General features: G+C 51.1%; 7 protein-coding genes and 1 non-coding gene across 8 annotated transcripts; 3 read left to right on the top strand and 5 right to left on the bottom strand.

Annotated features, from left to right (window-relative positions):
• Positions 1 to 871: 871 nt before the first annotated feature.
• Positions 872 to 2,515, top strand: YALI1_B11448g (uncharacterized protein; the record flags this gene model as incomplete). The annotated part of the gene is made up of 1 exon (XM_500642.3): positions 872 to 2,515. The coding sequence occupies one exon, from the start codon at positions 872 to 874 to the stop codon at positions 2,513 to 2,515; it is 1,644 nt and encodes a 547-aa protein (XP_500642.3).
• Positions 2,516 to 3,583: 1,068 nt separating this feature from the next.
• YALI1_B11415g (uncharacterized protein) lies at positions 3,584 to 4,138 on the bottom strand (the record flags this gene model as incomplete). The annotated part of the gene is made up of 1 exon (XM_068282045.1): positions 3,584 to 4,138. The coding sequence occupies one exon, from the start codon at positions 4,136 to 4,138 to the stop codon at positions 3,584 to 3,586; it is 555 nt and encodes a 184-aa protein (XP_068138146.1).
• A 229-nt stretch (positions 4,139 to 4,367) lies between these two features.
• On the bottom strand, positions 4,368 to 5,477 carry YALI1_B11402g (uncharacterized protein; the record flags this gene model as incomplete). The annotated part of the gene is made up of 1 exon (XM_500640.3): positions 4,368 to 5,477. One exon carries the CDS (start codon positions 5,475 to 5,477, stop codon positions 4,368 to 4,370), a length of 1,110 nt encoding a protein of 369 aa, XP_500640.3.
• A 448-nt stretch (positions 5,478 to 5,925) lies between these two features.
• YALI1_B11398g (uncharacterized protein) lies at positions 5,926 to 6,441 on the top strand (the record flags this gene model as incomplete). Its single annotated transcript, XM_500639.3, has 1 exon — positions 5,926 to 6,441. One exon carries the CDS (start codon positions 5,926 to 5,928, stop codon positions 6,439 to 6,441), a length of 516 nt encoding a protein of 171 aa, XP_500639.3.
• A 487-nt stretch (positions 6,442 to 6,928) lies between these two features.
• On the top strand, positions 6,929 to 8,068 carry YALI1_B11388g (uncharacterized protein; the record flags this gene model as incomplete). The annotated part of the gene is made up of 1 exon (XM_500638.3): positions 6,929 to 8,068. The coding sequence occupies one exon, from the start codon at positions 6,929 to 6,931 to the stop codon at positions 8,066 to 8,068; it is 1,140 nt and encodes a 379-aa protein (XP_500638.3).
• Positions 8,069 to 9,674: 1,606 nt separating this feature from the next.
• Positions 9,675 to 9,793, bottom strand: YALI1_B11359r. The gene has a single exon (XR_002432073.3). It is a non-coding gene; the product is annotated as a 5S ribosomal RNA (ribosomal RNA).
• A 1,648-nt stretch (positions 9,794 to 11,441) lies between these two features.
• On the bottom strand, positions 11,442 to 25,658 carry YALI1_B11200g (uncharacterized protein; the record flags this gene model as incomplete). Its single annotated transcript, XM_500637.3, has 1 exon — positions 11,442 to 25,658. The coding sequence occupies one exon, from the start codon at positions 25,656 to 25,658 to the stop codon at positions 11,442 to 11,444; it is 14,217 nt and encodes a 4,738-aa protein (XP_500637.3).
• A 1,237-nt stretch (positions 25,659 to 26,895) lies between these two features.
• YALI1_B11183g (uncharacterized protein) lies at positions 26,896 to 27,339 on the bottom strand (the record flags this gene model as incomplete). Its single annotated transcript, XM_500636.3, has 1 exon — positions 26,896 to 27,339. The coding sequence occupies one exon, from the start codon at positions 27,337 to 27,339 to the stop codon at positions 26,896 to 26,898; it is 444 nt and encodes a 147-aa protein (XP_500636.2).
• Positions 27,340 to 27,495: the final 156 nt, after the last annotated feature.

The raw sequence follows: 27,495 nt of genomic DNA, 5'->3' as shown, positions 1-27,495 counted from the left end.
GTGGCGTTCAGAGCACCCCTTGTCATGCAGGCCTATCTCCGTACAAGGGCGATTCATTTCGCCGGGTGTCTATCTTACATTACATTAGGATACATTGGCAAAGTCGATTGTTTGGGGGTCGCTTAGGAAACACCTTCCTCATTGGGTAGGGTTGGGGGATATGGTTTTGGGGGCTGATTTTGAGCGGACTAAACTGGCGGAAGGATGGTTCTGAGAGGAGTGTCGACTTGAAAAATTCGAACATATCACCCATTTAATCTGATTTCTGTCTTTACAGCGCCAAATTATGTCCGATTTACTGCCTTTCATACCATCGTCGACCCCACCATGGTCTCTTATCATGCAGCCGCACTTTAACTATATGCATGCGGCCGGATTCCCAAAAAAGAGGCTCGTGTTGGTTGCTAATGGGGATTTTGCAAGTCACACGGGTTCTTGGGAGCTTTATAATTCCTTTTGTGAACTTCCCGCGAAGAAATATGTGATATTTGCCCCCAAAATACCGTGTGTCGGATCCCCTATCTCCCTGCCTTCCTCGTCGCTATCTCTTCGCCATTAAACCTAATCGTCGTTCTCTCAGAGCGAGCCGGATGAAAAGATTGTCTGGATAGTCTTTGGGATCGTCTTTATCCTTGTCTCACGTAGGACGTCCGTATCGGTATATAAAGAAGCTCTTGCACTGGAAGGGGAGAGTCACGGTCAACTGGAGATACTGGATCCCATCTAGAACAGCATCAGCGGCTGAGAACCGACTTCAAACGGCTAATCAAGAGCTCTACACGCCTCCAACAGCGATCAACAGACCAACTTGGTTCTTCAGCAGACTGAAACTTTTCAACTACAAGTAACTCTTTGTCCGCTACTTATCGCAATGCTCGACTACGAAGCCATTCCAGGCACCATTCCTCTCGTGGACAGCTCGCAATCTGACATTGTTCTCCACCCTACTCCCTCATGTCACCCCGATGATCCTCTCAACTGGTCCTACAGACGTAAACTACTCAGCATGTTCTGCATGGTCACGTATACCGTTGCTGTGGCTGTCCCCTCTGCCTCCATCTACTCGGTTCTCACCCCCATCTCTCATAGCACAGGCCTCCCTCTGGCGACTCTCAACCAGGGAACAGGCTACATGTTTTTGTTCTTTGGCCTTGGTTGTATTATCTCGCAACCTCTTTCTCAGCAGTTTGGCAAACGACCCGTATACCTGGTTTCAGTGCTAGGAACCGCTCTCATTCAGCTGTGGGCTCCCAATGTGACTTCTTCAGGCCAGTGGATCGGCTCCAAAATCGTCCAGGGGTTTTTGGGAGCCTCTGTCGAGTCGCTGGGTGAAGTCACGGTGGCTGACGTGTGGTTTGAACACGAGCGAGGCCGCTGGATGGGCGTCTATGGCTTTGCCCTCATGTTTGCATCAAATATTGCTCCTGTAGTGGCAGGTTTCATCACCCAGGGAATGAACTGGAAATGGGTGCTGTACTGGGGAGTTATTTTTGACGGCGTGGCATTTGTTTTCCTCTTCTTCTTCTTTGAAGAGACCAACTTCCCCAGAGCAAAGTACATGCCTAGTGTGGAGGAGACATCTGAAACCGAGCAAGCCTCCTTTACTGAAAAGTCCCCAGCTTACGACGACGAGAACGAGCCCACCTTTGAGAATGATTCACATTCATCTATGCCACGGGACTCCGACAAACCACGTGACATGGATCTGGAAAACACAGCTCCTTCCGGAATTGTGTATGAAAAGAAAACCTTTGTGCAGAAACTGGCGCTTTTGGACGAACCGAAACCCATGATGCTATGGACCATGATCAAACGACCGTTCATTATTTTTGTGCGATTCCCCGTCATCGTCTACTCTGGGTTTCTCTGCGGAACAGGTCTCATTTGCTTCAACATTTGCAACGCTACCACCTCGTATGTGCTCTCCAACCCTCCCTACAACTTCAAGGCGTCCATGGTCGGCCTATGTTACATTTCGCCGTGTGTGATTGTGTTTCTGGCCTCCTTTTACGGAGGATACATGTCTGATCTGCTGCGAATGAAACTCGCCAAGCGAAACGGCGGTATTTCCGAACCCGAACATCGACTGTGGGTGCTGTTGGCCTACCTCATTCTGTGTCCTCCAGCTCTCATTCTGTGGGGAATTGGAGCGGCAGAAGGTATCCACTGGTTCCCCATTGTGCTAGGAATGGGGCTAGTCAAAGGTCTGGGAACTCTCACCTCCATTTGCGCCCTCAACTATGCCGTGGACAGTTATCGAGAGATTGCCTCCGATTCCATGGTGGTGGTCATTCTCATCCGAAACCTCATGAGTTTCGGTCTGTCGTACGGAATCACGCCGTGGTTCATGAACGAGGGTCTCAAAAAGTGTTTCGGAGAGGCCGCTGGAGTCTCCTTTGGCTGCTGTGTCACCATGTTCATTTTCATCAAGTGGGGCAAACAGATGCGAAACTCCTCCAAGAAGATCTACTGGAGGTTTGTGCAGGAGAGCATCGACAACGGAGCGAGTCATTAGGGAGAAGGATAGATTCTTGTGTATTTATTGTATTATTAGTTAGTACGGAATGGTATGAGTGAGACCAGTGTCCCCCTGTCGTTTATCCAAACATTAGGCCAAGTAATATGCTAACAATCCTTTCCATATACTTAACAGGGACCTCATCCTCATCAATACCTGGAGGCCCAACACGCTCACCATTGATACTCTCACAAACTCAAGGAGTTGCTCATAACGAAATACGATCTGTACCCGTTCATCTGGGTGGTCAAACCGTCAGTGAACTCTCGACCTCCTACCGTGTGTCAGTTCAACAGTGTCAAGTACAACGAGTATCGAAAAAAGGTGTTTCTGCCGGTGTCAGTAGCAGGGGAGCGAACCGAGTCCTGGATGTACCACCACAGCCGTGAATAGGAGGTCAGTGACACGTCTGACCCGACCAACGGCCTTTTCCCCTAAGTTTGAGTCTCTGATTGCCTGAACTAAGTGAGAGGGACTCTTGACGGGTATACACCCGTTACTGTGGTTCTTCTAGCTCTGATTTGGCTACTTTGGAGGTTTCGAGACTCTGATAGTGAGCCATATGGACAACATTGCCAAGACCGCGATTCGTTACAAAACAACGAACGTTGATATCCACTTGGTGTGTCCTGAAAGAAGTCTTGACATTCTGTCTTAATGAAGTCTATGTGATACAACAGGTCCATCATTACCCGCCCACAAAAGACATCTGCAGCCTTCTATCATTGATATACAGAGGGCCAATCGCTGCCATAAGGAGCAAGTTACATGGAGATGGGTTTTAATTGTCAATTATGGCTTGCCCCAATGGTGATATCTCGGTACCTACTGTAGCTGTAGCTACTGTAGTCACCTAAAAGTAGTGCCTATTGAGGTATATCAATAACACTTTGGAGCTCTAAGAGGCACCACGAACAGTAGATTTTGACTACCGTATACAAAAACTACTGCAGCCCGCTTGTTTCAGCCCAACTGAACAGCACATTCCTCATGGAAGATCCCGATGTATTTTTTTGATGACATCACAATGCGCCAATACGAAATAAAGTGCGTCTATGCTGCACTCTAAATGCTATACGGCGCACAAGGTGCAGACAACGGGCACCCCGACACACCTCTCTGCAAATGACAGAACCTCTGGTAATCAACATTTCGGAGCTCCGAAAGTACAAGGATATCGACGCCAAGAGCATGCTCATGCGGGTGGGCCGCTGGTACTTCTACCAGCTCGGCGAGCTCCAGAAAACCCAACATGACCTCGAGCTCTTCCAGCAGCTCGTGTACCGGTTCAAGTTCATTTCGGCCGCCCAGGAGAAGGCCCTGAGAAAAGTCAACTTGGAGAGTTATCCCAACAAGCACCTTTTTGGAATCTCGGTGCATCTGGACGGAACCGAGACGTTGCGGTTCTACGAGTCTGAGGGTACCCCGGGAGGCATTATCCACGCCAAGGACCAACGACTGGATAATGAGCCCATAATCTCGCCGGACTCTCGGAACTACCCCCGAGTTGGAGACACGGACTTTGAGGTGCCCAGCCAGCAGTTCCCCTACTTGAGCTACGGCGCCATGTTGGTAATCGCGGTGTTTTTGGTAGCGTTCATCACGAAAAAGCTCAGGCATGTGGACAAGCGGAGGGATTAAGACTTGACGAGGTAATTGATTAAATACGATAGTTGGAGTTATGGACGTTGAAAGAGATGTGATAACGCCCACAACAAGTCTAGCTGACGACTAGAAGCTATATAAATGAATCAATAGACATCTGCTCTTCGTCGAGTTTCCATCGCCGAGTTTCCATCGCCGAGTTTCCATCGCCGAGTTTCCATTGTTTCCTCGTCGCCATCGTAACTTACAACTCAACAACGTCCCCACCAAGAATCTTGCCAATCTGGGACTTTCGGGTCCGCTCGTTCTCGTAAACGAGCTTCTGACCAGCCAGAATTCCGTCTCTGTACAGCTGAAAACCCTCAGCCACCTGATCGAGACCTCCGAGAATCAGAGTCACATTGGGAACCAACTTTCCCTCCCTCAGCCACTCTCCTACCTTTGGAGCATACTCCTGGCAAACCTCCAAGTCTGGAGAACCGGGCTTGTAGATGTCAAAGGCATTAATGGAAGACACAGACATGTTCTTGGGGAACCCCTCGCCAGTGCAACTGGCCCTGACGGTCGTATATTGCGTCTGGCCGTCTCCAGCAGCTTCAATGCACTGTTGCTCCGTCTCCTTGGACCCAATGCAGTCGAAAATGAGCTCCAATTCGCCATTTTCGTCGCGAATCTGGTTGATGACGTCGGTCTCCTGATAAAAGTACGTCCGTTTGGCCCCCAGACTTCGCAGCTCCTTTGCTGGGCTCATGGAAGAGGTTGTGATGACATCGTAGCCAGCCAGAGTAGCCAGTTGGATAGTATATCTTCCCACAGACGTGTTCCCGCCCCACACGAGCACAATCGGCGCCTTTCCTCTACATGCTCCTGAGCGCTTAGAAGACAAGTTGTCAGTGTCGTTCGGTCCCGAGTCCCGAAACACGAGGTTGAGCTTCAAGAACAAGCCCAGAACCGCGGTGATGCACCCCACGCCCAACGTGGACGCCTCGTCGGGTCGCACGTTGGCCGGAATGTCGAAATAGTACCCGTCAACAGCAATAGTCCAGTCCGAAAAGCTGCCATGACCCTTCTTCACCACTCCTGCTATTCGTTTGCCAACCAGCTCGCGATCCCGGACGCTGTCGCCAATCTCGTAAACGATGCCGGTGAAGTCGATGCCTGTTTGTGCTCCTCCAGGCAGAGCTCCGGAATCGAACAGTTTCACGTCAACCGGGTTCTGAGCCGAGTGATCCACCTTGACCAGAATGTCTGAGGGAGCCGTAATCGCGGTGGTGACATCCGAGAGCAACAGCCGGCCGTCCTGAACGACCACCGCCGGGCCCGTTTCTTTGTCTGTAGCTGCCGTCAGAGTCATGGTGATGTAAGTTGTCAGGCACCATTGTGTAGGGTTATTTATTTACTGTAACTAAATTTGTTGTGAAAGATTGTGGGAGGGACGAAAGGGTCTGTACAGAAAACGCTACAGAGATGGAGAAGCGATGGTGATAGATTCGTTTTGAAGCTGCCAACAAGAATATAGACAATCCGTCTACACCGTTTGTCTATATCCCTTTTGGAACGTTCTAGAAACGATCCCGAACAGTTGCGTGTCTAGAAACGATCCCGAACAGTTGCTTGACTAGACCAACCCTCCGAACCCGCTTTCATCATAGCTTAGAGCATTTCGACAAAGTAAACCAAATCCAACCCCAAGTACCCCAATCCGGTCCCAATTTGCTACAAACGGACCTCCATATGGCATTATCTGGTCTCTCTTCGGCCTCGCTACCCACCGCCAGTGCAGATCAGATGCACATGCATGCATGTCGTGCATGTTTGAACATTACATTTGCACTGACAATTTTTTTTTCCATTTTTCCCCCTTTTTTTTCCTCTCCTTCGCGCCCGACTCTCCAATGCCTCTCAATTTCGACTCCTACGTGTCTGCCGAGCGACACGACGACCCCAGCCAGCCCGAGCTCAAGGATGCGCGCAAAGTCACCAAAAAGTTCCTCGAGGACAACTCGCTAGTGCACTTTGACAAGTCCACGCTGGTGTATGGCAATTGCATTTCTGAAACCTACGCCGATATGGAGGACTGGAAACTGGTGGCGGAGAACTTCGCCAAGGAGCTGGCGGTGTTTATGCCCACGGCGAAGTTCGACCCCGAAAACGACGCCCGCATGCAGAAGACAGGGTTCTCCGAAGACATGTTTGTGTGGTTTGTGGTTCGGGGCGTGCCTCTCAATGCCACTGGAGGCATTGCCCAGGATATTTTTGTGCCGTGTCAGAAGCTGGACGACTTTCCGGCCCTAGTGTTGGTGGATGAGGTTGAGTAGAGCAGTCTTAGTTGATAATATCGGCCCTTTATATCCGACCCTCGAACAAGGAACCAAATCATACGACAGAATCACGACGGAATTACGACGGAGTCAGGTAAGATAAGCGAAATTGTGACATGACTGAAGCTGTGGCTGCAGATCTGTTGTCTGATCTCTCGACTTTTCTTTTATCTCAATTCTCCCTCTGGCCACCGAAACACTCGCTCCTCTACTGTGCCCTCAAGCTAGCCCAAGCACTACAGTAGCTCACTAGTTGAACATGTTTGCAAGCTGGAGATTGACGATTGACGGACAGCAGCAGTCGTGTCTAGGAATACATTTCAGACCTGAAGTACACACCCTGAAGTGTAGGTGTTGGTACCCCCGTTTTGTATACCGTAGAACAGGACATGACTACCGGTTATCTCTTAGACAAGCTAGACTCTGCTCTTCCAGCCCACCTCGTGATATCACGCCAACTCTCTCCTAGCTTGTCTCTATCAACATGTTTTCCAGTGACGACGAAAACGACAACGAAACGCCCCAGAGTATGGCCATAACCAACACCAGCATGGCGCTGTTGCTCGGCCTCGACTTCACACAGCTCGAATTGCTCCGCTTCTACTACTTGGAAAGCGTTCCTGTTCTGTGTGAAGCCAGTGGAAAAGACGTGAGCCAGTGGCTGAAAAACACACCCGGACTCATCTCTCAGAGCCCGGCACTCAAACAGGCATGCCTGGTCTTTGCCAGTGTACATCTCCGTCACGTGCGCAAATCCACAGACTACATTTCGACAAACAGTACTGTCCACAAGCCCAAGCCAAACATGCTGTCAGACCGCGCCATGACCCAATTGCTGTCGGAGTTCATCTTGCTGCTTATACAGCACAAAAAGGAGCTCCTGAACCTCTCGCCTCCCACCTACCCCGGTGTTCTGACCACCTCAGTCATAATATACATTATAGCCATCAGTATGGGACCTCTGATGCCGCTGGTGAATTTTGACGGCGGTGCAGACCTCTTCCAAGTGACCAGAAACATGATGGCAATCTCCGCAGACCCCATTCTGGGGATTGTACAGCCAGTACAGGCCCCCTTCTTTCCTCCGTCCGATGCGGGGAGAATTTTGCTGCCCCGAGAAGAAGACCTGTGGGGGATAGTCAAGCTCGTGGACCAGTCGACCGCGTACTCTGAATTCGACAAGCGCACCCTCAAGTTCACGCTCTCCTGCGAAATCTACTCGCTTTTGCATCTGTTCCATCTTGACACAAAACTGCACTCTGTGGGCCATACGGGGGCGTGGTGCAGCTACTGGCGCGACGGATTTCTCCAATTGAGACGTGAATTGAACCCCTATGCACTTTTACTCATCTCCTACTACTGCGCCTACACGCATCTGTTCCACCAGATGTTTTGGTGGGCAGATCGAACTGTGGATACGGTATACGAGATTGTGGACTATTTGCCGGAGGAGTTGAAAAAATACGCCGAATGGCCGTTGCAGATGGTCCGACGGTTCGACTACGGAGTCGACGAGTTTCTCACCGGCAAGCTGAGGAAGTTGAGCATTTATACGAGGCGAAGTGTGTTCAACCAAAGGAGAGGTGTAAGGACCAACACTAGAAACCATAGGAGAAGGGTGTAAATAGCGATCAGATGCATTGTAATTGAAATATTATCGAAGACAGAAACTAAACTCGTGATGCAAAGATGAGACAAGAGATATGGACAGATGTTATGTAGCTGATGAGACTGCTGATGAAGGAGATGGGTGGAGAGATAGCCAGGACGTTCAAATTGTGTTTTTAAACGGTATACACAAGACGCCGACTCGAATGAACTCGGTCGTTGGTACCCATTTCAATCCACAGCTCCCCCAAGGTGCGGCTAAGAGGGGGTGCATAAGTCAACCGCACTAGTGGCGTCTGTTAGCGCTATTTGCTGTTATCTTGCACATGATCGGAGAGTTTGTTGGACTTGAAAGAGAAATGAGAACCACTGGTTTCTTTTCGGGCCAGTATATACCCTTGTGTTGGTTCTGGAAGACTTCAAACCCACGTTCAAGATACCAACAGGACATATCTCTAGCCAAAATGCAGCTTTATCTTCGCCAAATACCCCTGGAACCCTGTCAGAAGTGCTCTTCATGTGTCGGAGAAATTATACAGGGGTGGGGATCGTTTTAGACCCGTGGAAGCGTCGTCTTAGAAGCCAATACGGTGCTAGGGATACGGTCCTGAGGCATTGACAGTGGATATTTGACAGTGAGAAAGTCGAGCGGGTGATTAATCTGTGTCTTTGGAATGCTCGGATCAAGTCCCACTGCCGATATTGACAAGAATGGTACTTCTACACATGTCTATTTATGACTTGACCGTACTGCTATTCGCTCCACGGGTACACTCGCTCCAGAGGCACTAGCCTGGTGCGATTAAGTGACAAAACTAAACGACAGGACGAATAAAACACCTAGAGTTGGAACATTGACTCCATTGTTCACAAATCTTCCCTACAAATACAGCTCGTAGTCCGTGGAGAGTGATGGAGACAAAGACTCGTTATGGGCAGTTATGACCAACTTGGGGATTGGAGAAGGAGTGTAAGGTGATTGTAGCAAGACATTAAAGCTGTTCACAACTGTTGTTCAGGGTTATGAGACTTTTAGAAGATCAATTGTACCGCAAAGTAGCCCTTTGTTTATAGGTACATCTTACGATGCCAAACTAGACCATAAATGGAGGTAAAAGGAAAAGTAACGGCAGATTTGTAATGTAGAGCGGATGAGGGGAGTCTATTGCAAGTCTTGGAATCTTTATAGTGTCATTGGAAGGGGGTTAGGAGGGACAATGCAGAATCTAGTTTTACCGCGAAATCGTCAACAAAAGTGTAACTAAAACTAAGAGAATTTAACAAATATAAGCAAATGTCTATCTGAACGGTACGTCCGCTACAGATATGAAATTTCAACAAAAGTGAGCTCATGTGATTCTTGGTGACGACATATTCAGACAACAGAGCTTTCTTTCTGCCCAAAGCCAGTTTTTTATGAGATTCGGTTGTCCATATTATCACCATGAACGATGGACCTAACAGATACCTTCAACTAGACTGAGAAAAGAACAAAAATATAGAGAAGAATGGTGTAACGATACTTGGAGAAGAATGGTGTAACGAAATTACGCACAATGGCGTACCAGGTCACAAAAGAGCACGGCTCTCGACACTTCTTACGCCTACGAGTGGAGCAAAAAGATTGCGGCACCCAGGATTCTCGTATGGTCTCCCACTACAATACTAACTGGGCTCTCTGGTGCTTGACTATGGCTGATCGGACGGGAAGCCGTATTTTCACCAGGATATGGCCGCAACCGTTGGGCTGGGGTTGTGTTGGACCGTTATATCGGACCAAAAATGTCATGTGAAGAAATGTTTAATCGAGTTCCCCAGAGGCGACAGAGAGGGATTTTTTGGTGGGAAAGAGAGAAGAAGGGAGAAATAAATGGACTAGAATGCGATGATGAACTGTGTCTATTTGTGGGAAGTCTTCAATGGGGTGTATTGATAGTGTTGTAGCGAGAGCATTTGTAAGAGTTAGTGTGAAGTGTATTGGGTGGTATTCAGCAGATTAATATGGGATTACTGACCCAGGAAGATCAGAGATACCAGGAGATTGTGATGGAGGACTTTGATATCAAGTCTCTGATTTCTTGAGGGTGTGATTGAGGGTATTATTGTCTCACCAGTATCACTATTTGGACAATCAACTACATACATACAACCAAATCATTGTATAGTGAAACAGCCGTCTGTTATTGCTCCAATTAAGACAATGGTGTGTCGCGTCGAATTAACCAACAAGAAATTGGTGCTCCAAAGTACCTGGGATATACTGCGTTCTCCAAGTAGCTGTCAATCCCGTCACTAGCTGAAAAAAGTGAGCCCAACTGGAGGTTCAACCGTGTTTGAGGACATTATAAAGAGACAAAAAGAAGTAAAAAGTATCAATTTCCTATAAATATTCGTCCTATGTAGTCAGCGTATCTGGACGTTATATCATGTGAATTTGTTTGCTTCTTCTCCCTTCTTTTTCTCAATACATTCGACCTGACTATAACATTTTACAGTGCTGCGAATCATTACTTGGGATTAGTTGAAGAGAAAAGCCAGCTGGGGGTTCTAACTGGATGTTACTGACATGCTGTAATAAAATGCTATATACCAAGCTGTAGAGGACAGCTAAATAAGTAAATCAATATGTCAAAAATCCCTACCTCTCTCACAAAATCTCAACATATCACGATTATCGTCAAAACATAGTGATATCAATTACTTGACTTTACTTGACAAACTTCCAAGCCTTGGAAAAAAACAAAAACAAAAAAAAACAAAAAAACAAAAAACAAAAACTCATCACGTGACCAAACTCTAATCTATTTCCGAGCCGCACCGCTGGGGGTTCAGTTTTGGGGGGTCTTCAAATGGGGATATTTGATGTATTTTCGTCTCTTTTTTTCACCAGTCTTTTTAGATTGTCATTTGGAACAGGAATATCAAGTTTTATTTTCGAAAAACCTACTATTAATGGAGTTGTGGAAACTTTTCTCCTAGTACTTGATATCTTAACTAAATATACTGTGAATACTTATTCAATTTCATGCGTTTATAAACACGATCAGTAATGGTCCAGAATATGACAGAATAACTTCCAAAATCTTTCGGGGACTCGAGGGAGATTTCTCCAGACCAAAAGAGTTGTATGTGATGTGTAATATGAATGCCAAGTACGTATCTCATTTCTTTTACTACTTGTTGTGCAGAAGATCAACTAGGAGTCTCTCGATTCTAACTAGCGGTAAATGCCGTGTTAGACTTCAACAAAATCTCCACTAGCACCAACCACCATAATTCTCTACAACCACACACTATTAAATTGACATAATTAATAATTAATTCATACACAATTAACATCCTTCTCATAAATCCTCCTCTATGCTCCTCCTATGGTCCTCGCTCTTCGGTTAACTCATCTCCGCAACCTCCGAGTAAAACTGTCTGAGAACAGAAGACAGCACTGAAGGCAACTCCTTAATGTCTCTGACAATGACGTAGAACTCGAAAGGGAACGTGTCGAGGTACTTCTCCATCTTGAGCACCATTTGGCCGTCATCTTGAGAAATGTACTTGGCCTGTTTGATGTCAGTGATGGACGAAGATCCCGAGGCTGCCGCCAGCGCGTCAATCACCACAAACACAAGCATGATCTTGAGTTCTCGGGCGTGGCGCACCAGCTGCCGCAGCACCTCGTGGTTCTCGCAGATACCATCGGAAATGATAATCTGCAGCTGCCACAGCTCGGCACCTCCCAGCTTCTGCTGCTGGAAGATATCGATCGAATTCTGCACCAGTTTCTGCACGTTGGTCTGGTCCTGGGCAAAGGAAAACTTGCTCACCAGCTCGCCGCCAGACTCGTCGGAAAAGGTCTTTTCAAACGGATGCACGAGCTGGGCGTCCTGGCCAAACTTCATCACCGCCAACTGGCCCGACTCGAGCTGGGTCAGCGCCTTGGAGATGAGTGCAATCGACTGGAAAGCCAGCTCCACACACTGGGGCGACTCGTTCATGGACTTGGAGTCGTCGACCGAAATCATAATCTGGTACTGACGCTTGGAGGGCTTGGTTCGACGCATCCAAATCTTGTCCTTCTTGAACGACGAAGCAATGTACGGGATGATCCGCTTCATGTTGAGCCGCTTTCCGGTCTTGAAATCACCCCGCATCTTGGTAGCGAGAGTAGGCTCAAGAATCAGACGCAGCTGCTCACAGAGAGTGGTGGCCAAGTCCGCAACGGACGACTGGTACGTCTTCCACTTGTCACGAGACTCAGAGAGAGACATGGCACTCTCGTCAATCGACAGGTCCTCAATATCCTCCTCCACTTCCTCCAGCTCCTCCTCATCAGAGTCAACCTCCATCATCTCGCCCTGAACCTTGCTCTCGGCCTCCTCATCGTCGGATTCAGCCTCGCCTTCAACTGCTGTCTTGCTAGCAGCTCCCTCGGGCGCACCTCCATCCTCATCAGCCTCCTCAGCGTCCTCCTCAGGCTCCTCTCCCTCCTCCTGTTTCACCTCATTTCTTCTCTCAGGCTTGACCTCCTCCTGCTCATCTTCCATGGCCATGTCGTCGTCAATGTCCTGCTTGACGTCTCGGTCAGCAGCACCCATGGCCTGCGTGTCGTGCTTGGAGTCGGGGCCGTCGACATGCTCAAACTCCTGAGGATCCACGTTGGCCGAATCCACATCATCCTGGGCGGAGTCGTTGTTAGAGTTTTTGATCTCCTCCTTCTTCTTGTGAAACTCCTTGAGCGCGTCGCCAAGTTGCTTCATTTGGTCAACTCGGCTGTCTTCAGCGTCGTCCTCCTGGCCTTCTTTGGTCTTGTCGTCCTGGTCCTCGTCCTGGTCCTCGTCCTGGTCCTCCTCCTTGGCTCCAGCCTCTCCACCCCCTCCAACATCCTCCTCCTCCTCCTTGGAGTCGGCATCCTGACCGGACCCCTTCTCGCCAGTCTCTTGCTTCACAGCACTCTCGTCGTTCTCCTCCTGGTCTCCAGCGTCATCTTGGCCATGGAGACCCTCCATCTCAAGCTCAGGAGCATCCTCGTTTTGTTTACCAGTCTCGTTGTCATCCTGGTCCACATCCATCTTCTCCTCCTCCATGGCGTCCTCCTTGACATTGTCCATCTCCTCGGGATTCTTCTCGTCGGCGTCCTCCACGTCCTCATTGACCTCTCCAGCGCCTTCATCAACTTCCTCCTCGTCGGCGCCTTCCTCGGGCTCCTCCTCACCAGCATTCAGGTCTTCATCCTCCATCTCAACGTCCTCGTCACCATCACCCTCCTCATCAGACATGTCCTTGTCAAGACCATCGTCAAACTCATCTTCTCCCTCCTCCTTGTCTTCATCCATGCCGTCCAGATTCATGTCCTCGGGCAACTCAAGCACTTCCGACTCGTCCAGATGAGGGTCCAATTCGTCGCCTTCTTGCTTGTTTCGGACGTCGTCCTCCTGCGCATCCACAGACTCACCATCAGAGTCGTCCTCCTCCTTCTCCTGCTCTCCCTCATCTCCATCGCCTTCATTCTCCTCCTGCTCTCCCTCATCTTCACCCTCACCCTCCTTGGTCTCAGCCTCTCCCTCTTCGCCTTGCTGCTTTCCGTCATCTTGCTTGCCCTCTTCTCCTCCATCATCCTTATCGTCACCATCCACGTCTCCATCCTTCTCCTTCTCATCTTGAACCTCCTCGTCGTCGTTCCACATCTTATCGTCCATGGCGTTCGGATCTAAATCGTCCAAGTTGCCGGTCTCATCGTCAATCTCCTCCTCCTCCTCCTCCTCCTCGCCATCCTTGTCCTCTCCCTCTTCCTCATCCTTGGCATTCTCACTCTTGCCAGCCATGTCACCCTCAACAGACACGGCATCGTCGTCCTCATCGTCATCCTTGTCCTCCTGGTCCTCGTTCTCCTGCTCCATGTAATCATCCAGGTTCTCGTCTTCACCCACATCGCCGGAATGATCCTGGGCGCCAGAACCGTCTCCAAGACCAGTGCCAGAAGCCGTAGCGTTGCTGTCCTGCTCCTGATCCTGCTCCTCTTCGGGAGAGCAGAAGCCGTTGGTGGCCAGGTTGTACAGAGCCTTGCACAGCAAAAAGCCTCCCTTGGTCAGATCGGCAAACTGAGCAGAGGCCTTGGAACACACAAGCTCGCACATGTACACGTACTGCTGAATATACGCTCGCAGCACGCCGAGAGCAGCGGATCCAGCCGCCGTGTGGGACACAGAGGCAATCGTGTCACGCGTCTGAGAGAGAATTCGGTCAGAATGCAGCAACTGGGCCAGATTCATAAGCAGCTGGTAGTCACGCGCGAACGAAATGACTTCAGACTCGTCATCTTCGCCCACATCTTCAGCAACCCGCTTGATGACTCCCTGGACAGAGACCAGAATGGTTTTGCACAGTCGGTCGACGGCAGCAAAGGATTCCGAGTCATCGGCAGTGAGTTGGTCTCCAGTCACATACTCAAGGTTGACAAACGACCTGACCAGCGTGGAGGCAAATTGGAAACAGCCGTTCACGCCAGTCACCTTCTCCAACTTGCTCTGGAACACCTGCACAGTGTTATGCATCTCCTCGACCAGCTTCGTAGTCTCGCTGGTGGGCTTCTTCCAGTCCATCAAGTGCTTGACGGCGTTGAAAGAGTGCAGTAGAGTCACAAACTTGGCCTCAAAGTCATTGCACAGAGTGGTGATCTGAGCAACTCCAGAGCCGAGCTTGGAGTCGAGACGGAGCATGTTGCTAGCAGAGTCGATGATGACATTGATGACCGACTTGAGATTGGTCAGGAATCTCACCACCGAGTCACCGTCAACAAACGACAGAGAAACGTCCGAAGAAACTGTCTTCAGCTGCTTGCCAACGTCAGACATGTCCTTGGCATTGTTTTCCACTTCGCCAATCACATTGTTCTCCTTAATGCACATTCGCAAAATGTTCTCGGCCATGGCAGCTCCCACAAAAATGTCCTGCAGAGGCACATCTCCCGAGGGGTTGGCACAGGCGGACCGGAGCTTGGAAAAGGAGTCAATCAGTCGCATAAAGTACGACTGGTCACGCTTGGAGCTCACCACAAGGTTTCCAAGCACCGAAGAAAGCGACGCCTGAGACTCCAGGGTCTCCTGTGTGATTCGGCCCTTGAAGCCATGGGCTCGAAGCTCCTTGAGAGTTTCAGACAGGAAACGCTGCTTCTCCACCCGCAACGCACCAATCTCTTTCTTGTTGTCCTCGGTCACGTGATTGGGTGTGGCCTTCTTGAGTCGAGCGGATTCGTCCAGAATGTCAGACACAATGTCCATGAGACTCACAGACTCAATCTGGTCCAGGTTGGAGATTCGCTTGGACAGAATAGACAGAGTCTTCTGAACGTCAGGGACAAATGTAGGCGTGTACAGACCCAGAAGATGAGACAAGTCCGCTACAGAAGGAGCAGAAACAGCCACAACAGAGCTGGTCACACCGTCATCCTGCATACCGCCCTCAAGAACAGACTTGACAGGCTCGCAAAGAAGAGTTCGGTACTTCTTGACCACCTTGAACAGCTTTCTGTGCGACTTTCGGGCACTCTCCTTGAGAGCATGCACGTTGGTGTCCTTCCAGGAGGCCAGCAAAATCACCTCTTGGATGTCCTTCTGCAGACTCTTCTTTCGGGCAGCAACATGGGCAGTAATGGACGGAACAAACATCTTGTAGTACACCAGGAAGGCCTTGAGAGCGACCGTTACCTGGTTGACAGACGTGGAGGGCTCCATGGAGCCAATGTGCTTCAGAACAGCGTCCAGAAGCTCCAGTCGGAAACTGTACTGCCCAATGGTGGACTGAGACAGGAACAGATTCAGAGTCTGGACCAGCTGAGTGATATCGTCACGTGATAACTCAGAGTTGTCTCTGCACACAACAACCACGGCCTCGTAGACATTGAACCACCACTGTCCAAGTCCGTCCTTCTGAGCCTCCTCCTCAAAGTCAAACAGCTTGGGCCACATGGCAAGCTCCAAACGTCGCCAAGAGACAATCAGAGTGGTGAAAATGTCAATGTACTCGCGCACAGACACGTCACGTGACGCCAGCTTCTCCCACTCGTGCAAAAACGTGTAGATCTGCTCAACCTTGGCCAATAGCCGGGCCACGGGAGTCACCACCGAGAACGACAGCAGTTCGTTGCATTGGAAAGCAATCTGCTGGAGAGTGTCATGCTCGGGCCACTTGGCCAGCAGGCCGTTGACGAACTTGAGCAGTTTGGTGGCGACATTGACGCACTTTTGCGTCTCCGCAGCCGAATGTTGTCGGTAAAAGTCGAAACTGGGGGAAGCCTCTGCAACATCGATGCAGTCCGTCTCCAGAACAGTCACGTGCGCCTGCAGCAGCGAAGGCATCACGTGACCGACCTTACCGTGCGTAGCGAGGGCGGCACCCTTGAGAATAACATGGGACATGGGCTCCTCGACGCCGCCAAACACCCGCTCGTACGACTTGAGCCAGTGCGAATAATCCACGTCCTGCTTAGTCACCTTGGGTTTGATCACGTTGCCGGCGTCGTCGAGCTTGATCTCGTAGTCGGGGAACAGCTTGGCAAACTCCTCCTCGGCTGTTTCGTCCAGGTTGGTCGAGAAACCAGACGATTCAATGGCCGCCTGTTCCTCCATTCGCAGCCGTCTGAGAGTCCATCTAGCAAAGACTGTGGTACAACAGTAGGCCACAAGGGCGGTGTCGCTGTTGCCCTGCTTGGAGACCACGTCCATGACAAACGACAGCGTCTTCTCCACGCTCAAATCCTCCACAGACTTGTCCTTGCAGTACTTGACGAGATTGTCGAGGGTGGAGGAGAGAGCCACGGAGGAAGAGAGAGTCAGAGCATCGGTAGTCCACTCGGCAACAGGGTCCGAGTCCAGAGCACTCTGCATCATGTACACTCCGAGTCTGAAACCGGAAACAAAGCGGTCCAGAATGGAGCATAGGTCGGTGTACCGGGGATAAGACGCCTTGAGACGAACCAGAAACTGCTGGGTGTTCTTCTGGAACAGATCCAGCTCCTGGAGCAAGGTGTCACGTGACTCTGCCGTCGCATGGCTCACCTTTTCCACCGTCTGGTCCAGCACCACCATGAACTGGTTCCACTCTCTGATCATGAGGTCGATCGAGGTGGACGAGTCTCTGTAGACCCGGGGCTTGAACAAGGCTGTTTCGGAGGAATATTCTTCGACATCGGTGCCAAAGAAGATCTGCTTCATCTTCTGGTCGACATTGTGGCTGGCTCGGTGCAGGTTATCGACTCGGGTTTGCATATCGTAGTCCACGTACTCCTTGATAGCAGGATCATAAGGCAGGTTGGGCACGTACATGTCCAGAGCGGCCTTGAAGACGGCAATGTAGGCAGTTCCGACAGAGGAGACGGTTCTCTCGGATAGCAAGGCCGGCACGTGCTTCATCCCACTCATACACTGTTCCAGAGCACCCTCGGCAACTCCAGATACGGCGTTACCTACCTCCTCTAAGTCGCTGAGAGTTGCAGTGAGCACAGAAACAAAGTTCGGCAGCTTTTCAGCCAGAATGGCAGTGTTGTCTGCTGCCAGGAGCTTGCCGACGTAGGCGTAGTCCGTTCTAGACTGCTCCACCGCGCCGTTCTTGGTGTTTCCAAAGCTCTGGGCGGCAGAAATGTACTCTCCAGCAAGATGGTCAGGAGAAGTGAGCTCGTAGCCATTGCCGTGCTTGGTGAGTTTTTCGAGCAGAGACTCTTCCTGGGTGGGGAGACAGGCGTAGAACGAAATGTTGGCGTGGGAAATGCCGGACAGCTCGAAAGCGGTCGCCAGATCGGAGAAAAGAGCAATGTAGGCATGGTTCCGGGTCTTGGTAACCTGCTCCACCTCGTCTTCTCCCTCAGCCTTTACCTCAGTCGCATCCATGGAGTCCACAGTCTTCACCAGAGTGTCGAAGAACTCTTCGGTGATATCGTCGTCTCCAACGGCAGCCAAGAAGCCCGCAAACTGAGACTTGACCGTGAGAACCGTCTCCAGCGAGGACACAGGCATCTGAGCACAAATGCGGTCGAACCGCTCGCACAGAGCAGCCACCTTCTCGAACTTCAACCATCCAGGCAGAGTGGAGGGAACAGAAGGACATAGAATTTCCCAAATGTGCCGCATGACCAGTCCTCGAGAAAGAGAGATTTGCGAATCAAACAGAGCCAGGGCCCTTGTGAGGGGCGTCAGTTCGATTCCACGCGACTCCCGAATCCACTCCTCAAACCAGTCGGCATACACGTGGAACTGCGACTCCACGGGAGACTGCACACTGGTGTTGATGTAGATTTGGTCGGTGAGAGTGAGGAGAGACAAAAGGTGGGTGAAAACGCCATCCTCAACGTTGGCTCCTGCCAAAACACCCTCCAGCACCTTCTCGACAACTTCCACCGCTCCAACAAGCAACTGGTACAGACCAGGAGCAGCAGCGTCCTTCATACGCCGTCCAGCAACAGCAGCCGCGGACTTTTCAAGATAGGTCAGCGAGCTGGCCTTGTTGTTTTCGCCGTTGGAAGAGGCAGTAGACAGCTTGTTGGTTGTGTTCGAAAACCGGACCATGAGAGCCAAAATGGGCGACAACTCACCAAGCTTGACAAGATCAGGATCCAAACAAGGGTCCAGGAAGGCGTCCACGGGGGTCACGTGATCGTAGTCGGGCGTCTGCTTGAGTAGAGACACGAATCGATCGACTCCGATTTCAGCGCAGAGGCTCATCACGTGACTGGCGACTTGCTTGGCCTTAGCGGGCGCATCCGACGACGAAACCAACCCGGCAAAGTCAGACAAGGCCAGTGGCCACGACAGGTACTTGAGAGCCGTCGCGGCGACCACGTAATCTTCGGGTTCGGTCACGTTGTTGCCAACCACGCCGCTCACGGCCTGTCTCCATGTCAGGACATGGGACTGCTGCACGGGGGCTCCATCGGCCGTCTCTGCGATTCGCACGCGGTCGAATTCGGACATTCTCACGTCCAGCTCGTCGACAAAGATTTCCACCGCTCGGTTTCGCATCGCTCGAGACAGTTCTCCATACTTGGGGTTCACGGTCAGGAAGATTCGGAAGTTCTTGTGAGGAGTGATGACTCGAGGGGAACCGTCTTCTAGCGCGCTCTCGTTGAGAATAAGGGTTCCATTGGGCTCCAGCAGCGAGTTGAGTCGGTCCAGAACTGAGGCTGAACACAGGTTTGCGTTGTCCAGCACCAGCCAATGACCCCGAGCCACAGCATTGACAAGAATACCATCGATCCACTGGAACGACACGGCGTCAGAGGCGCTCTTGGACTTGCTCAGGGCGTCAAGCTCGTCATAAAGATGACTAATCTGAGTCTGGAGATCCTGGTCCATGGAAGTATCGGCCTTTTGGGCCAGAGCCTTGGTCAGGCCCTCCTCGTTGTCACGCGACAGCTCCCGTCGGGCCCACTCGGCAAACACGTGACCTATCTTCTTGTCAATCTGTTCGCGCTTCTGCCGGTTGTCCACCTGCTCGTAGCCTCCCACCAAGTCGACAGAGTCCACGTCGGCGTTGAGAGCAATCTCATCAAGAGTAGCTCCGGCAACACAGGCCATGAGCCGGATCAACGAGGTCTTTCCGGAACAAGAAGGTCCCGCCAGAATCACGGGCCACGAATGGTTGATGGCCCGAATCAGAGTCTCTGAGGGGGACGAGTTGCAGTGCAAGAAGGACAGCGGAGAAGAGGAGTACGACGGCTGAATGAGTTGGTCACGGGCGAGAGAGGCACGTCCGCAACGGATTTCAGACGAAGACTGCACAGTCACGCAGTAGTCACGTGCCTGCGAGTCTCGGCCATCAAACACGGTCTTGTACAGCTCCTCCAGCTGCTGTCTGTCAGTCACGGTTCTGAATCGATCTCCAGCAATGAGATTCAGAAACGCGCCAGGGTTGGCGTTTTGGTCACGTGACACAAGAGACATCCACCGCATCGTGTCTCTCATGTTGAATTCCCAGGGTGCTCCCTTGGCTCCGAATTTACCCGACTGCACGTCCTTGTCCAGCTGACTAATGAACTGGATCATGCGTTCCGAGTCGTTTACCTTGGGGTAGAGGTATTGGGCAATCTGGAACAAGTCTTCTTTGTCCAGCGCGTCCACATAGACGACGGTGAATCGGTTGAGGAACGACTTTGGCAGACCCTTTCGTCCTCCGCCCTGGTGCTGGGGGTTCTGAGCCGCGAACACGGTGAATCCCGGAGCACAGGTGAAGAACTTGTCCAGCTCGGGAATGTAAGTCTGTCCTCGGTGATCTAGACAGGCGTTGAGACCTTCCAAAACCGACTGGGATGCCAGATTCATTTCGTCCAGCAGCACCCATTCTCCGGCCTGCATGGCTCGCAGGAACGGGGCGTCTCTCCAGACAAAGGTGCCGGCTTCGGAGTCCTCCGCAGGCGCGTCAGAGCCGAACAGATCGATCAAATCGGTCTGTTCAGACAAATTGATTCGAGTGAGCGGCTTTCCAAGTAACTGAGCGATGGACGTGATGAGAGAGGTCTTTCCAACACCAGGCGAGCCCTCCAGAAGGATGGGCTTGGGGACTTGTAGAGAACGAAGGACTCTCATTGCGTTCAGCCGAGTAGTAGGGGCACTCAAGTTGAACGTTGCCTTCTCAACAGCGGTGGAGGAGCCGTCAGACTCCTTCTCCACGCCAAAATGGCCAATCTTCAACTCGTCACAAGTGTCCTCAATCTCAGGAACCTGGTCGTAGATGGCCAGGAGTTGAGGCTTCTTTTTTATAGAGATCAACGACTGCAGCTTTCCAATACACTCTCTCTTCTCGGCCTCCAAATTGGTCAAATACGAAGTCTGACCAGTACCAAGAGCATCGACGAAGACCATAAGAGCTCCATGCAGCAGAGCCACTTCATGGGAACCTTCAAACTTGTTGATGAACTCGGTCCAAGCAAGCAGGTTTCGCAGAGAGATGATTCCCGAGGTTGTGGAGCCGCTGTATTTGATGGCAAACCACTTGGAGAACTCGGTGACCACCTTGGACAGATACTTTTTGTCGTCGCCGAGTCTCGAGCCGACAATCGTCTCCACGTCGGAAAAGTCCTCCATAGAGGGTACCCAGATCTCTGTGAATCGGTTTCGCAGAGCCAGAGACAGCTCCTTCTTACCGTAGTCTCCACCAGGGTTCATGGTAGCGAAGAATTGGAAATCGGGGAGCGCAGTGACGGACGCCTCAGACGCGTCGGAGCCCTTTTCAGCAAGCAGTAGGGTTCGCTCAGGCTCAAGGACTGAGTTGAGACGTTCCAGAACCGAGTCGTCGGCCAGAGAAATCTCATCGAGAAGGAAGAAGTCGCCCTGCTTGAGAGCCTGAATAAGAGAACCGTCCGACCACGTGAAGAGCGTCTTTTGGGCCGCCCGCGAAGTGACGACAGCCTGCTTGATCTCCTCGGGGAAAGATTCGGGATCCTTCTTGAGTAAACTGAGATACTTGACGTCAAGTTCGGAGTTAGAAAGACCCGCGGTGTCTTCGTCTCCCAGAGCCTCCAACAAGGCATCTCTGAAACGGCTCTCCAGATCAGACCGATTTCGAACAGGTCGGAAAGAACCAATAATGTCGCCAGTCTCCATGTTCTGATGAGCGTTGACAATGTGCAGCTCCTTGTCACGTGCCTCGGCAAGCAGCTGACAAACGGTGGTCTTACCACATCCAGTCTCACCCACCAGAAGAATGGGCTCCTTGTGCTTGATAGCTTCCTGGACAAGATAGACCAGCCGTCGCAGACCATTGGTCATCACCACAGAAGAATTGGCGTCCACTCCAGGAACAGTCACGTGGTCGTACAGCTGTCGCTCGTCGAGTTTCACCTTCATGACCTTTTCGATGGCCCGTTTGACCACCTCTCTCTCCTCTGGGTTTCGCACTCGTTCACCAAGTAGCAAGAATCCGTTCATGGCCAGCTCCTCGTTGTTGTCGCAGTTTCGGCCAGCCCATCGGAACAGGTCTCGAAGAGTCGCAAACGCATTCTGTTCAAAGACTCGCGAAGCCTGTCGCACCAGCGAAAGCTCCCGGTAAACGTTGACAATCTTGGCAGCCTGGGACGGAGCAATGAGCGCTCGTTTATGCAGAATGTGCTCCAGCTCGGTCTCGGGAATATCGCCGAAATGAAGCTCCAAGAAACGGTTTCGGAAAGCTCGAGACAACTGTTTTCGACCACCATACAGTCCGGGAGGGTTCTGGGTAGCAAACAGCCGAAACTGGGGATGGGGACGGACCACCTCCTGAGTCTCGGGAATGAGAAGCTCCCGGTTGTCGTCCAGAAGTCGGTTGAGGGCCTCCAGCACGTCGGTGGGCGCCAAATTCAGCTCGTCAAGAACAATCCAAGCTCCTCGTCGCAGAGCCTGCACCAGAACTCCCTCCTTGAACTTGAGCTTGCCCTCGGAATCAGCCACGTATGTGCCCAGGTATTCCTGCAAGTCCGTGTGTTCGTGGTTGTTGATACGCACAAACTCGTGACCGGTTTTCTGAGCAAGGTACCGGATCATGGACGTTTTTCCAGCAGAAGTGGGACCCTGGATAAGCACAGAGGACTTTCCGGACGTGGCTCGGACCAGATTGAGCAGGTTCTTGGTCACAAACGGCGTCATAACGTACTTCTCGTCGTCGTAGGGAGTCAGCGGTCCCGGCTCCAGCCAGTAATGCTCGAAAGCAACATGTTTGTCGCTGGGGGCCTTGGTTTTCTGTGTCATGATCGACTTTTGGTCCTTGAGCTTGTTGACAGTGTACTTCTTGATGACTTCATGGAGAGTAGCCTCGGAGTCGGCATCCAGCAGAGTCAGGAAAGACATGCAGAAGCCCTCGTACAGCGACCGACGCAACCCTCGGGGTCCAAACAGATGCGCAATCTGCGACACGTAGACCAGTGTTCTGGACAGCGTTCGAATGGAGAAATGGGGCTTCTGGCCCGCTCCGTCCACAATCTTGTTCTCGGCAGACAGTTTCTTGGCTGTTAAGTACAAGTCCGCCACGTCGTTGTGGATGCCAATAGTGGAGTCCGACACACATAAGTGGCCAATGTACCGGTCGATGATCTTGAGCAAGTCATCAAAGTTCTCGTCGGGAGAAGACACGTAGAGCTCTGTGAACCGCGACCGGAGACCCAGAGGCAGGTCTCGTTTACCGACATCGGTAGCCGGATTCATGCATGCAAACATTCTGAAGTCTGGATGAGCCACAATGGTCTCTGCGTCTCCCTTTTCGGACAAGAGAAGTGTTCGGGGCTCGGACAGAAGATCAGAAATGGCCTCCAGAGTGTCGGGAGACGCCAGGTTGATCTCATCGAGCAACACCCACTCGCCCTTTCGCACGGCCTGGACAATGGATCCCTCGATGAACTGGAACACAAACGACGACTGGATCTGCTTGTACTGGATCTCGAACGCCAGGAGATTGCTCTGGAACTGGTCCCACTGAGCCTGCAGTGACACGGTTTCCTTGTCGGTCAGCTTGCGCCGCTTACCGCTCTCGGATTCCTTCAGCCGTCCAGCAGACAGCTTGACCGCCTCCTTCCACAGCCGAATGCAGTTCTTCCAGTGGCGGATGTTAAAGGCCCGGGTCAACAGCTTCATGAACTCCACGTTCTTCTTTGCAGAAAAGGTGGCCGAAAACACCTCCTGGAACTCATCCATCAACGGAACCGCAATCATAGACACGTCGACGGGCTTAAATCCACCCAGAAGATCGCCGGCCTCAGTCTGCTGAGACACGTTGACAACGGTGAGTTTCTTGTTCATCAGAGAAGCCACGTTCTGAACCACAGTGGTCTTACCGGTACCAGTTTCTCCAACCAAAAGAAGCGGCTCGGTGGAAGAAATGGCCACGCAAATCTGCTCCATCAGCTTGGACGCGTGGTTGGTGTTGGCAAACAGACTGTTGCTCTTCTTCTTCTGGCCAGTGACTTGTTTAGTCAGCAGGCTTCGTCCCACCTCCAGGCTGTCGCTGCTATCCTGGTAGGCAGGAACTCGGCCAAGGAGAACATCTACCTTGGGAGCAGACATGCCCAGACACTCTCCAATCACATGGGCAGCCTTGTTTCGGGCGTCCGAGTTGCTCAGAAAGCCGGCAAAGCAATCCAGAGCCTCCAGAAAGATGAACTCGTACACGTGGTTGGGCAGAGGGTCATTTGGAGACGTGTATCCGAGTCTCAAGATCATGGCACTCACTCGGTTGCACAGTTTGATTAGGTCGTTCAGGGAAACCACTCGAGAAACGGCAGATTTCGTCAGAGAAACAAAACTGGATGAGCCGTACAGAGCGACAATGGCCGCAAACGTGTCTTGGAAGGACTCGGCCATGGCGGAAATCACGTGGTATCGCTCCTTGATGATGGTGACAATCTCCTCGGGCTGCAGCTCCGGGAGCTCCACCTGCTGCCATAGTCGCAAGCCGATAATCTCGTTTGTGTGAGCCCCGATCTTCTTTCGCATGGTTCCCACCAGTCGGAAGCCAGCGTGGGCCTTGATCACCTCGTCTCTCGAGGGAATGACGAGTTCTCGCTTCTCCAGTAGAGACAATAGAACCGAAACCACATCGGTGGGGGCTCGGTCAATGTCCTCCACAAGTACCCATCGTCCTTCCTTGATGGCTGTAGTCAGTACACCGTCTCTCCACTCGAAAGACCCCGGTTTGGAGCCGGTGGTGTACGCTCCAATCAGCAGCTTGGAGTCTGTCTGATCGCCGAGATGGATTCGCACCATGTTGTCCAGCTTGGACAGGTTGCGGGCAATCTCGTTCACATAGAAGGTCTTTCCCGAGCCCGAGGGGCCGCTCAGAAGAATGGGCGCACTGGTGGAGAGCGCCTGGCCCAGCTCATTCATGATTTCAACACTCGTGTCGGTCTCCACGTAGTCAGAAGCCACGGGAGAGGGTCCTCCAAGTCGAGGAATCAAAGAAGAACCAATAGGAGTGTTGAGAGAGTTGAGCTCCGAAACGGGGATGTGAATGTGTGTGGTAGGCAGCAGGTCACGTGCCAGAGCCAGCACGCGCTCGCTCTCTCTGTACTCGAGCTCTGCGTCGCATTTGGTCATTTCAAACACCTTGTACAGCAGCTGCTTGGCCATGTCAAAGGACATTAGTCCGCTCACCACCTCCTTGTCCACCAGACCGCCGTACGTCTCTCTATCAAACGAGACGAGGCGGTAGAAGGCGAGCAGAATGGCCTCTGTCTGTGTCTCACTCTGGGGCACCTTGAGCATCTCCATGAAGCCCATCTTTGAGACGAAATGAGAGCAGAGGGTCTGGATACCCGGGCACACAGCAACATCACGCGCGAGAGCAGTGAGCACGAGAACGGCGTCATCGCCACTACTGGCGCTTGTGATCCACCGCGCCACCAGATCGGGGGCGATTTGGGGGCATGAGGGCAGAATTGGTGTGGTTAAAGCGGTGGTGGATAATTGCGTGAGGGTGTGGTTTTGGTAATCAGTAGGGATTGATGTGGTGACTGGGTTAGTAACGCAACGGTAGTGGGGATCGGGCAACAGGAGAGTCACCTCCGCCGGGATCAAGTGGCACATGTTGTTGACAGACACGATGGCACCAGTTTGGACAAGTAAATCAATACTCAATGCTTCAAATGACCTTTCATCCATCTCCAAGTGTCACACTTGAAACATGGCTGACATGGTCCATGCTCACCGTCACAACACAACATAGTAACACGGCCAACTGACAACCTGGTGTCGTTTGCATTTATTCAGTTGTTTGTAAGTTGTGTTTGCCTCTTTCTCCCTTCCTCTCCCTACTTGCTCCTCCTCTCTCTCGATACTCACTCTTGTCACCGGATGCAACCATTTTGTATCGTTTATCGTATGTATGAACCTGTAGTCGTAGGGCAATGTCGTAATCGCAATCTGTGTTAGAATCGCTCCAATATCTAATCTCCAATCTCCAATCTCAAATATCCAAGATCCAAGATCCCGCTCGCCACCATACTCACTTGAAGCGTAATGTCGCTGCTAGGTCTCCGTCTTGCAAGACAGGTAAATCGAATGAAGCTGGCGGGTCTGTATGTATGTGTCAGATTCTGGGTTAGTTTTGTCCGCCGGATAATCTCCAGTCGCTGCTCTCGACGTCTCGCCCCACTCACAATTCCAAAAGCTCCAAAATCAACAATATCAAGATCTGCTGAAAAGTCGTTACACGATCAAGCACTGGTCTGCAAAAAAATATAAGTTCATGCACCAATATTTTTTTCCATCGCAATGCACCCCGAGCTTATTTTTTATTTTTTATTTTTTATTTTTTATTTTTTATTTTTTATTTCAAAATCTGGAGAAAAAATACAACAGATTTGAGGGTGTAGAAACAGTAGTAACGGTGTCTTTGGCACCAATTGGCCTGGTGATATTTATTGTTTTCTGCTGACAAAAAAAAAACAGCCATATTGATCGACTTTACCACACTTCAAGAATGTCCAACTATAGGGAGAGTAATTGTGGATATTACTTATAGCTACAGTAAGTACTGCACATTCAATTTCCGTGACTCACTTCATCTACAAGTGCTGACACTCGATAACCCCCTTGAACCATCTGTTTCTCGAGACTATCCCCTGATCATCGCTTACTAAGCAAAAAACGTGCCTATTTGCCACCGGATCAACGTCTTGACACGCCTTAGATGCAGCTTCTTTTACTGCGCGTTTACTCACCATTTACTTGGGGTTTCAACTAATTCATTACCTTATTCAACCCAACTGTGGACGTCAGAAAAAAAAGTGAAGACGTGTTAAGATGAAAGCACCTGTAGGTCCGTGCCAAGCAGCATGTCGATAGCTTTTTCTCGCTGGTGTCTGCTCAGAAGAGCTGCTGGGCTACTCTTCGCTTTCTATGCCTCTCCCTTATTCCACTTGTCCACCACCTTGGCCATCTCCTTTCTAAACCCCTGACTATCAATGCTAGTCTCGGTCTCATCGTAGAATGGATTGCTCTTGTACGCCACCAGCACCTTGAGCACCTGCTTGGCAAACTGCTCAATGCTCTCGGAGCCCTCCTGGGCCTCGCAGCCAATCACAATCTTATTGGCCGTGTTGGTGAGCATACCGTACACCGCCAGCTTGTGCACGTATAGAAGAGACACGGTGCCGGCGTTTTCGTTCTGCTGCTGGCCCAGATAGTCCAGAGCCATGTATGCTAGTGACGAGTAGTCGTACTCGAGCTGTGTGGTGGTTTCGCCTTCACCGGGATAGATTCCGATGAACAGAGGGGTGTTCTGTGTTAGAAGAAGAAAGGAGCTTGTACGACAGCATCGCGACAGTCCATCACCAAACATGACTTGGACACCTTGTCTCTTCGACGTCAGACAATGCTCTTTCAGCGACAGACGTTGAATGAGATAGCAGCTTGCTTGATACACGAACCACGCTGTTTCTCCAGAATTCACGCGAGGGTGTGTGACAGCCAGTCCAAATTCACGATAGGGTGTGTA

Source organism: Yarrowia lipolytica, chromosome 1B (genome assembly GCF_001761485.1).
Source record: "Yarrowia lipolytica chromosome 1B, complete sequence".
Classification (NCBI taxonomy): Eukaryota; Fungi; Ascomycota; class Dipodascomycetes; order Dipodascales; genus Yarrowia; species Yarrowia lipolytica.
Note: the sequence above shows the minus strand (reverse complement) of the source record. Positions and strands in the feature narration are given on the sequence as shown.